Below are 12,412 nucleotides of genomic sequence, written 5' to 3' on the forward strand. Positions count from 1 at the left end.
TAAAGTTACTTAGTGAAGACATTTTAAAAAGCTTATGCTACTTGATTTACCTCCTTATTTCAAGCAAAGCTAGCACATAACACCTGGAAGGGGGGAAAAAAACCTAAATCAAAGGTTAATCAATTTGTAATTTCCTTTCAGATGGTTAAGAATAAGAATCAGGCAATGCTAATGAACACAGCCCCAGGTAACTTGCAACATTTTCCTTCCATGCAAATTGCACTGTTTTATTATTTTTCAGAGTCTAAGTTGAAGTTGTCTTTTAATATCTGGGACTACTTTGAAATGCATTTCTTTACCATCTTTTATTCCTAGCCAGTCTGCCAAACATTTTACAATAGGAAAACTCAGGAGACTAGTTGAGCTTAAAACCTCCCACTTTCTATCCCATTAATGCTACAGTCCAATCCACTTGAAGCTGTCACCCCTGAACCCCTCTTCAGGGGGAAAGGATTACAGGATATTTCAATGCTTTCCACAATAGAGTTTGTCTATGAACAGTGGGAGAGTGTTTCTTAATTCTAGTGAGGGAAAACAATCACAATGAATATTCAGTATAAAGGCATAACCAAAAAGTTTTTTTTTTTTCCTGTTGCTGAAACTTTTAGTTATTTATAGTCATTTAAGACAATGGAAATGTAAAACAAAAATGGCAATTAGGGCAATTTTACATAGTAATTTAGAATACTAGAATAAGAACAAATTAAAGTTCATTTAACACTTTTATTTCTGCCACTGGTTTTAGATTCTTCACCCATAAAACTTGAATGTTTTGCATTTTAAGGCCTGTTTTCTTTCTGTTGTTTTCTCAAGAATTGACAAAGGGGCAATAAGTGCCACAGAACAGGGATGAAGCAGTATCAGCTCCTGCAAGGTTAAATGAATGATAATTGCAATGCATATTCCCTGTATTTACGACTCTCCAAACACGGTAGAATGATAACAATATGCCACTCACTGAATGCCTACTACACACCATAGGAAGAGGCACATGGCGAGACTGAAAAGACATGAACATACTGGAAGTTCTTTGTATTCTTCTAAAAAATTTGTACTTTGATAAAATTGAGGAAAAACACAGTCAGATTTGAGTTTTAGATAAAAGAGAGGCTCCAGGAAAAATAAGACATTTTTGGATTTTACTTTTCATGAAAAAAAAAAAAAAAACCATAATGGCTAAATGAGAAGACGCCGTTCATTCTAAATTCCAAAACTCACAATGTTCTCGCTAATATCAGGACACTTTCAGTCATTATAGATATTCTCTCAGCAATGAATGTTCCCTTTGCACAGTCATTTTCCAAGACAACTACCTCCAGAAGCCTTCTCTATAATTCCTGCCTCCAGTGGCAACTCTTCTAAACTCATCTTTCTACTGTCTAGAAGGAATCTCACCATGTAAAACTGATTTTAAAAATGGGGGAGTGGAGTTGTTTTGGTTGAGAAAGAGGGAGCTGCACTCATTCCACCCAATCTCCTGGGCGAAATTTAGGCAGCTTGTGAGGTTCATCAACAGGCTTGGGAGTTTCATGAAACACTTTCGGAAAGCCATTGGTCTCCATAATACCGACCTAATGGTTTGTTTTAACTGTTGTATTACATTATTATTTAAATGATAGATCAAATTAGACTTATATGTACTATAAGATCACTTGTTTTGATTTTTAAGGCATAATCAAAGCACAGCACTATGCTCATAGTAGGAATTCAAAAAGTCTCTTCTGAATGATACTATATGCCATACAGGAAGCACTAAACTCTCGAAAACCAATTACTCTTGCTCTGGCATCTCTGTATTGGGAATATCAATACAGAGATAACAATTATGGGGCTTCCATTATTCTAAGAATGATTTGCTTCAAAGTGTGGATGACTAAGGCAAGTGTATGGTTGTTGGATAATTCTGTTCATCACAGAGATGAGCTTGTCCCTCACTTTGGGGAACCCCCTCTGCCTCCTTTTGAATTAAATTTCAACAAAGTCATGTCCCCTCATGTTTTGAACTCTTCAATTCAAACCCCACGTCCTTCTCAGATGCTCCATTGCCCAACCTCCCCTAATACTCCTTATGTGATGCAAGAGATGGGTGGATTAGAGGAAAAAACAAAAAACAAAAAACAACAAAAAACACCAATCAGGGGTATTTGTATCAAGTACAGGATCAAATATGTCCACTCCTTTGAAAAACATTAAAAGGACTTAATGTTCCTGTAGGAAGAAAAATATAAAAAATTTCGGGGAAGACTCTGATGCTCAATAAAATTAACAATACAGATTACAGTTTAAACTGCTGACCAATGCAAGTTCTGGGCAGATGTACCTGGTATAAACTGCAGTGAACTGGTGCCAAGACTGGGGCAACTGCTAGCAACAAATGTTTGCTTCTTTCTCTGAATGATGACCACATGATGCTACAGCTTGTGGGAGATCAGGGTATCAGGATGGTAGAAAATGAAAGGGATACGTGACAACCTGATACAGGTGGGACTGGAAGGTTGGAGAGAAAATAAAGGGATAGGAGTGTGGGGGTGGGGGTGTGATCCTGTGAGGATGAGCCTCAGAAGGAGGGAAATTCAATCAAGAGCAAAAAGCTCATACAAAATCTTTAGCAGTCAGCTAATTTCAGCCCAGGTTGTCACCACAAGGTATTTATTTGCTATTCATGCAAATTCAAATGCATTTCCTAGTGTATGTAAATTGTATGCAGATGGTGTACAGTTATCTAAAAATAGTATGAGGTAAACTCTTCTAACAAAGGTCCTTTTTTCTAAAATTCATGAGATAGCAGCTAGTAATGAGAACAAGCAGTGGAGAAATTGGGGCTTCATAGGAATCTGCTGGAAAATCACAAGTAGTCTATCGTTCTTCTCAGTTCCCTGGAGTTCTTTTACTTGTCCTACAGGCAAATGTATTTGCCACAATTCTCCAAGGCAGGGGACATCCTCATGACTCCATAACCTTGTTAGTGTAGGAGAGGCAACTTTCTGATTCGTATTGGGCTCTCCTTGGGTTCAGTCTTTTGCTCCTATAAAGCCACTTTCTTTCACAGCCTATATTTCCAGAGAATTTCCAAGTGTTGTCATTTAAGTGCAAAAACCATTCGGAAAATGTTTCAGTTTATGTGATTCTAACCTCAAACAGGCCATATTTCCAAATAAGAGAAATGTAAGAACTGCATGCCCCCTGAGACTGAGACTAAAACTTTATCTTATTACCTAATTATTATCACCCTTAATAATATTAATAACGTACACACCTGGGACACTTTTATATAGTTCCAAAAAGCTTTCCCTTACATTATGACCAGCTGGTACTCATAGTTTAATTTAACAACAATAAAAAAAGTTGTTAGTATATACTAGCGGAATTTTTTGAGAATGGAGGGACACAAGCTCCAACTTCCTCACGCCAATTCCAATCAGAATGTATCTGATGCCTCCCACTCTTTTCACTTTAAAGTTTTCCCTGTCCTGTGCCTACCAAATGCAAGTGATGGCAGCCAACTCCCTTGCTATAGCCAGCTCTGAATAAAGAGCCTCTCTTCTCATTTGGGTAGTCTTAATTATTTCCACAGAACAAATACCATTATGGAGTCAAGATTTGTATTTTCTGTAATAAATTATCACAGCTCCCGTTTCAAAGCTACATGTACGTGAGATGTTGGCAATCTTTTTAAGACCAACCCTTTTAGTACTCTCAGGTACTTGGATCCCTGAGTACCAGCACTTGGTTGAGCCAGGCTATTGAATATTTACTGAACAAAATGCTGTAGTATTTGAGCGATTATGGTTCCGTGAAGGTAGTAAACTTACCGAAGCATATGTTCAACACAAGGAATGACTAATTAATTAATTAATTAAGTTACCAGGTTAGATAGATGCTGTGGGAATGAATGAGTCAAATTCTGACTCTACCACTCTGCAACATTAGGTGACTTACTTAACTGCTCTAGACTTTCTCCCTTAAGGTGAGCTGCTGTGAGCTGTGAGACACCAAGCAGATATGCTCATTTTATCAAGAGTTGCTTATAGTGTGTTCAAATATGGTCAAATAGTTAAGTTAGGTTCAACCCCTTAGATTTATAGATCGTTTTGGTTTAAGTTAAAGTCTGAGACACGGATGTGGCAAGGGAGACTCTGAGAAGTGAATGCTTGGCCAAGGTCACACAGATAGTGCACAGCCAGGCTAGGGTGGGAGCCCAGGTTTTCTCTGAAAACAGAACAGATTTTTATGATATCATCCTGCTGTCTTTATTGACCTATTTTATAAGAACTACTCAAATATTTGAACTAAGGGACATAGTGTCTACACTTCCCCCTTTTTTAAAGTTCACAATTAAAATGCACAGCTACCACCGACACACATACACACACACACAATACTGAAATACTTTGAACAATAGGCTTCGATTGCAATTAATTAAACTGCCGAACATAAAAATTATGACATCCCATTCAGCTTATAAAAACTAAGTTCTAATTTTAGTCCCTAAACTTAGGAGGCATTTAATTTGAATGGAAAAATAACCAGTATTTAAATGGTACCTTGAGAGTATAAAAATAAACACTTTTCCAGTTTATGTTTGATTATTTTTTTCAGACTGCTCTTCTCCTGTACATTGTACAGGGAGTAAGATAAATTAAAAAGGGCTCTTTTTCTCCCTCGAATTGCCTTCTTTGTTCAGCATCCCACCCGAGTGTCCACAGGCCAATCAGATTAGAAAGTTCTTGGATACTGTCTCTAATGCTCTGTAGTAATACAAATAATAAACTCCCAGCATTGACCTCTCAAGGTCTTTATCTTTACATTTTACATATTTCTGTGTATAAGGAAACAGCACAAAACATAAAGATCTAAGGGGAAAGTTAGAGGAGAAGATTAAAAGAGAAATAAATAAATATACCTGACTGAAAAACCTGCTCAAATGCTTAATTCATTATTTAAAAGGTTACTTATCTCTTTCCCTTACTGCAATCTCCATCTGCTTTAGAGTCTCCAGGAATCTGTGTGTTTGTTTTTTAAATAAGAAAATTAAATTCAAGTGACTATCAATTATTCATGTCAATAGTGCACTAGGTTAGCAAAAATTATATGCAAACCTCATTTTAACCTATAGCATAAAACAGATTCTTTATCAAAACCGTTACGGAGAGCCCAAAGAGACTAAGTTTCCAAATCCTTGAGGTGAACAAATGAAAACTGACAAAGGAAAGAACAAAGAGGTCTGAAGATTGTATTATCATGATTATAAGCCCAGGAAAAATTAATGCATTATTGTATAAAAATGAATATTTACACTTCAATTGACAGGTCTAAAGGAATTTGAAGTTAAATAACCATTTTCTATATTTATTCAGCTTCATTAAAGAATAAAGAGCTATTTAGACAATGCTTATGGGTCTAGCTATTTTTTCTCTTAAGTATCCGAACATCTTCTCTTTTACTCTATAAAAGACACCAGGATAGCTAGAAGTAAATACCTGAAAGTATCAAACTCCAACCCAGTAGCCTTGACTCTTGAAGACGATTATATAACAACGTAGCTTACAAGGGGTGACAGTGTGATTGTGAAAACCTTGTGGATCACACCCCTTTTATCCAGTGTATGGATGGATGAGTAGAAAAATGGGGACAAAAACCAAATGAAAAATAGGGTGGGCTGGGGGGGATGATTTGGGTATTCTTTTTTACTTTTATTTCTTATTCTGATTCTGATTCTTTCTGGTATAAGGAAAGTGGTCAAAAATAGATTGGGGTGATGAAGGCATAACTATATGATGGTACTGTGAACAGTTGATTGTACACCATAGATGATTGTATGGTATGTGAACATTCTCAATAAAACTGAATTTAATTAAAAAAAAAAAAAAAACACCAGGATAAAGGACTAATATACCTGTATCAGTCAGGGGATCACTAGGAAACATCCACCACTTTTATATTGGGTAATGTGAGAAGAGTTACTCAGGTGATTTATATAAAGATTTGGGCAGGGTTTGGGGAAACCAATAGGGAGGAATGGAGAGTTCTGAGATGACTCCTAGACCTAAGAGTACTTGGGGAAGGTGTGATCAGTGGCACCCAGAGAGGACAGCAATTAGGAGAGCGTTATGATCTGTAGGTATGCAGCAAGGAGGGAACAGAGAACAAATACCCCGTCTTCACTCTCCTGCATTCCACTGGCCTCCTGCCTGATCCTTCCACTGGCCAAATCCAGTGGGAAGCCAGAGGGCAAGGGAGCCCATTAATGCAGTCCCTAGAGTCAGCTTTCTGGGAAGCATAGCAGGGTGGAGAGTCAAAAAAAGATACTCAAGACAACGGCCCATTATATATAACACCATTTAATAAGTCAGTTTCTTGGGGTTGGAACACATTTTGCTAAGCAGGATCATTACTCTTGTAATTATTGAAAGACCTGAACTGAAAACCATCTTCTCAGCATCTGTTCTTACATCTTTCTTCTCTACCTTGGTAAAAGTGATCCCATCCACAATAGGTAGTGTCATAAAAGAAATAGTAAGTTTCACAGGTGCTGTGGGAACTCACTGGCGGGGTATCCAGCTCCGAGCAGGGAGAGTAAGAAGGCATGAAGAGGAGGTGATGTGAATTGAAGGCAGTGAATGAGTGAATCATGATAATGAAATCTTCAGACCTCTTTGTTCTTTCCTTTGTCAGTTTTCATTTGTTTGCCTCAAGGATTTGGAAACTTAGTCTCTTTGGGCTCTCTGTAACGGTTTTGATAAAGAATCTGTTTGATGCTATAGGTTAAAATGAGGTCTGGGTATAATTTTTGCTAATCCAGTGCACTATTGACATTATCCAGGTGCAAATGGTGGAGGGTGAACACTGTGACCCATTCCATAAGTTCTAAAGGGTGGACAAGGACAGGGGGAGGCAGAGTGGAAAATTTTAGTGGGCATAATAACAAGGGAAGAATTAGCTCCTGGAGCATCTTGTATTTTTAACAAAACATCAAGACACTGAGGTATTTTAATGTTTATATTTTGTTGCAGTAATATCATTCGGGGAAGCAGGATGGGGTGAGACGAGACAAGGAGACCATTTAAGCAACTCTTACAGGGACTGATGTGAGGGAAGGGGGATAAACTAATGCAATGGCTAGTGTGGATGGACTGTAGGGGAGAGGGTGCAGAGAGGCTTTTGAGACTTATTAAAGAGGATGATGAAATGGTGAGAATTGTCAGGTCTTCGTGACTAATAGGAGTTTGAGAGGATTGCAAAACAGTCTTTGAGATGCTTTTCTGTCTTGTATTACAACTGTGGGAGGCCCCAGCATCCAGACCACAACCCAGAATGTAGAAGATGACCAAAAATGTTAATTTCTTCGGTGTATTACATTGTGAACCCCTACGTAAAGAAGTGCATTTTTTAAAACAGTTTCTTCCATGAACATAAAATCTACAGCCTTATAAGGAAAATAACAGATAACTCTTCCCAAGTGCTTGTTTTGCATACGTCAAGCCTCTGGTATTAAGTCAGTGTTACACAAACTCATTTGGTAATCATCAGTGAAGTAACTAGTATGTAGCGAATTGTAGATGTTATTTTGAGAAATTATTAAAGGCAACATTTAGAAAATGTATGGAAAATATCAGCCTCTGATAGTGGCATGACTTCTTAGGTAGGTCTGGTTTGACCTACTCTGCTAAAGGATAACATTATCTTAAAATATTTGGCTAAATTCCCAGTATGAAGAAATAATGTTTCTACCTGTTAAGGCCAAAGAACTATACTGTGGGCTTTTTTTCGCTAGTACTGAGCTAGAATATTTCTCTCTAATACAGAAACACTGATTGCATTCATTGGCTCTGCCTTGGAACTCTGTCTCCCAAGAACAGTCTTCATCTGCAGGAATGAGAAAGAGAAGGCCAGACACTTTGGTTTCTGCAACACGGCAATATTCTTAAAACCAGAAATGATGTGTAAAAGGAGACTAAAGAATCAAAAGAAATGTTCTTTCATCCACCCTGGTTAAATCCTTGCAGAAATAGAGATAAGGAAAAAAAAATCCATTCTTTTTGGAAAATGAGTCTTTAACCTTTGGGTTGGCTTATTTTGAAAAGGAACTGGATTCTAGGTCCACATATCACACATTCATTCAAAATACAGTGTCATGGTCTCATCTCCTGCTAAATACATTGCTATGACTTTCATGCAGAGAGGACATTTAGTGTGAAGCAACCCAGGGAAAGGATGGTCTAACTCAGACATCAATAATTCATTTAAGAGAAATAGGAGTACTGGTATAGAATGCCAGGAGACTGTTTGATTTGTAGGGAGACGTTTTCTATTTTAAATCTAGAACAAAGCACTCAGCTGTACCTGGCAGGCTAATATCAATAAAGGCAAAGCCGAATGGGAGGACAGGTTTTTATGGTCTCCTCTAATAATGCCATTTCTTCAGAATTATTTATGTCTGACACATCAGCATTTGGGAATTTGAAAGAGCGACAAGAAAGGGATTGTTAGAACTTTTACATCTCGCAGGTGATTTTCTTCACCCCAAAGCTTTGGCACTAGAAATGCAATCATGCAAGTTTAAGAGATATGATTTGCATGAAGTTTTCAGGGTACATTCTCTCTTACTACTGAAAACCCTTCAAGCAGTACAGTTTTTACTATGTCATCTCCCATTTCAATCCCATTAGTTAGTAACCTATGCTATTTCCTAGTTGCATCCCCCAAGCTTTTAGCACAGAACCACTTTCAAAGTCGGGTCTCAATGAATACATGTTGAACGAATGAACAAACGCAGCCAAAGTCTGAAATAATTCCAAATATTCTCTGAAGCTGACTGGCCTGACTGCAAAACGAGCAGAGGCTTCAACTTCCTCATTCTAACCATGATTAGAAATTCCTCATCTCTACTATCTTATGTCAAATTCAAGGCTTCATGCTCCGCCAAGGGAGACGGAAGATGGAATTAAAGACTGAATAAGTTGTAGCTCCTAACTCCCACAAAGGCAGAAAAACTATCTAAACCTCTAACTCTGGAAATGAACAAAGAATTCCAAGTCTTAATTTAAATTCAAAATGTTCACATGCACACAAATTTTGAGAAATTGCAATTTTTAATTGACTACTTATCAAGAATTTTATATATATATATAGACTAGAAAAATACAATTACACTATTAATAGCTATTATTTATCCAGCACCTGTTTTGTAATCAGCACTTTGTGTGGAGTTTTACATATTTTATTGCTGATCTTTACAGGTAAGCATTATTAAGCTCATTTTAGAGATTAAAAACAACAAAAAGCTAAAATTCAGAGTGGTTGGGCCCAAAGGCCATAAAGCTAAAACTACGAAGAATATAGTTTTAAAAAGCATCTGTAAAAAGCCATCAAAGCCAATACTCAAAAAATTGTCCACATAGACACAGACATTATGGTTAGCAATGTTAGTCAAAGATCAGACGCACCTTGGAGAACAGTTACCATCACCACTGACAATTTTATATGCAAAAACTGCCCCATGCAGATTCAGATATAACCACCTGAGGGCTCAACACACTGATTTTCAATTTCTACCTTTAACCTCTCTTGTCCCTCAACACTGCCCGAGGATTCTTTGGGTACTAAAATGGTCTAGATTTTATTGTTTCTCTTCTCCATATAAATGTTGACCGCATAAATTAAGCTAACAGATATAGTTCAGTCAGTTTTTGAAAACATAAAGTTCTTCCAATGTGATTGATTTATTAAGGAGCAATTTGAGCATAATGTGAATTTTGCATTTGTTTATGCATGATTTTGTCCCAGTAACTAGGTAACTGCTGGAAACAGCAGCCATCTGAAATAAGCCACATAGGAATCCACAAAACACACACAGGTACACACCGCAAGAGCACTATGGGCTGCACTCATCCATATCTGGTGTGTGGCTTCCCACTGGATTCCACGTAATCCCCTCCCACTACTTCACAAGAATTGCAAGATGCAACATTTCCACTGGTCATCCTGGGGTACCCTTTCTTCTACCTAATTTTCCCTTCTTTTCTTTCAGCCTCCTTTTTTCTCTTCGTCTCACTTTACTCATACTCTTTTTTTCTTTTCCTTTTACACACAGGGTAGGGACACTTGAGCAGGGGCGGGTGCAGTGACCACATACTTGGGCAGCAAACTTCAGGACTTTCTCAAGGTAAAGTACCACATGTTTTTATGCATTTCTTAACCTAAACAGGTATGAAACTGGGCTACCATTTTTATTAGCTCCCTATCTTTTGTGTATGTGTCACTGATGAAGTTTCTGAGTGTTGAACCCAACTTTATTTTCCCAAAAACCTTGTGTTGTTCAGATTTTACAGAGTGAGATTATTTTTAGGAATGCATATGTTGCGTTACAGCAGAACCTGAATGGACTGTATTTGAAATGTATCAGCTGTGACTGTCTAAGTATTGAAAGCTTCAAGTTTCTTCTTCAGAATGTTTCATGCTAGTTTGCAAAAGAGGCTAAATACATGGACTCACTCAGTCTGAAACTATAACTGTGTGAAATTCAGTAACTTTAAACACTGTAAACTAGATAGCAACAACCAGATCTGGAAAAAAAAAAAAAACAACTATCCAGCTTAATCCTCTCTCTCTCTCTTTGACAGTTCTGGAAAATTCTATCTACATGAATTTGTATAATAATGTTTTTACCACTGAATGTGATCTATAATATTTACTTGGATGCTAGTATTAACAAATACAGCATATTTTCCACAGTTACTTTGCTGTGGTTTCTTTGTGGATGGTTAAAAAAAAAAAAAAGCCACAGATACAGTCACAATTTCCTAAGTAAGGTGTTTTTATCTAAGCTTATTGACTTAATCAAATAATACTAGCTGAGAAATTTTTCCCTAAAGAAATAAGCAGGCTGGAAATTACTTATAATAAATGGGCAAAAATCACTCTGCAACATCTCTGTTCCCAAATAAAAATTCAAATGACACATCTAAAACACAGCCTTTTCCTGGAGGAACTTTGCAGTAAGAGGGAAAAGTTAGTTAAAATGATATAGAGATTGGAAATATCTATTAATCTTTTAAAGAATCTGGGTCATTTTTGCAAGAAAAACCCTTCTTGCTTCCTTTCTGAAGAAATGTTAGGATAGTCTATGCCATCAAATGAATGTGAATTTTCATTTGCTTTCATTAAAATTACAGTACTAATTAGAAAGTGTAACTAACTGGGAAGCATTCCTGTGCCTCTTGGTAATGTGTTCTGTATATGGGCAATCCTTACCTGCATTTCTGGTATGTTAGTGGATGGCGTGAGATGGACTTTAGCTAATCCTGCTCCATGCAAAAAAGAGGAAAACCAAAATAAGAAAGTCCCTGGCAGATACCTCCAACACAGTAGATAGTTGATCAAATTTATTGAATTTAATGGAATAAAGAAACTTGTGCAGGTATTTGGTTTGGTCTCTCTCTTTAGCATCCTAATGCCCAAACAAATGGGTTATAGGCCAACTACCATGTGAGAGCTAATATTTCCCAGTTCCATCCTCGAGAATTGTCAATGTTGAGTCATTCTCCAGGGATCTCTCTGGGTAACTATTCTTACTATGTGCACCACCCACTTTCGTGGAAAGACACTTGCTTATCTTGGAGCAAATTAGGGATCATTTGTTACAAAGGCTGTCCAAGAAAATACTCCCCTCAGCATGAGCAGAAAGCAAAGCTCCAGAAAGAGGCCTTGCCAGGCACATGCCGGCCACCCTTCACTTGGGCCTTACTTGTTCTCGTTGCTTGCATCATAACGAGGCATTGGGTCCAAGTCATTCCCATTCACGTCACAACTCGCCAAGGCATCCTATAGGCCACAGAGGAGGGAGCGAGAGAAAGGAAATGAATGCTCATTAATTAGCCATTGACCAGCAGGTTCATGCATTTTTAAACACATTTCTGCAAGAGAATAATTAGGTTAACCATTATGCTCATGGTTGGGTGGTGTTGGCTGCCTTAGGGAGGGCCCACTTATTCAATAATAATCAGTGTTGTATTTTTCCCCTTTAAGGGGAAAAAGTACCCTTCACAGACCATAGAAATGCCTAATCCATGCCTCACCTCATACCTAGAATTGACGCCTCACCCAGTTCACAAAATGTGTATCTTTCGAAGATGTCCCCAATTACCACCTTTTTGTGAAGTGTTCCTCAACTACCTAGAAGCAAATGATTTATGCTCCGTGGGCTTGCTTTGTATTCCTTACTTCATTTCTTGAGAGTGTAACTTCCTTAACATAAGTTGAAGATTTTAGAAGACAAAAATCATTCACAAATAGTTGGCATTAAATATCAGTGTTAGATATTTATTATATCAGTTATCTTGAGATCTCTTCACAGACAATACTTGTCTGGTTTCAGATATTGGTATCGCTATAAAGCAGTCTACGATTCAGA

At 37.5% G+C, this 12,412-nt stretch overlaps 1 protein-coding gene across 2 annotated transcripts in view; it reads right to left on the bottom strand.

Moving 5' to 3' along the window:
- Positions 1-12,412, bottom strand: part of PCSK5 (proprotein convertase subtilisin/kexin type 5) — a 422,934-nt gene that overhangs the window by 275,810 nt on the left and 134,712 nt on the right. For both annotated transcript variants that reach the window (XM_037797346.1, XM_037797347.1), the window contains exon 5: positions 11,747-11,823. In XM_037797346.1, the coding sequence (XP_037653274.1) occupies positions 11,747-11,823 (77 nt within the window). The remainder of the gene's footprint in view (positions 1-11,746; positions 11,824-12,412) is intronic.

The sequence above is a fragment of the Choloepus didactylus genome, chromosome 10, assembly GCF_015220235.1.
Source record: "Choloepus didactylus isolate mChoDid1 chromosome 10, mChoDid1.pri, whole genome shotgun sequence".
Taxonomy (NCBI): Eukaryota; Metazoa; Chordata; class Mammalia; order Pilosa; family Megalonychidae; genus Choloepus; species Choloepus didactylus.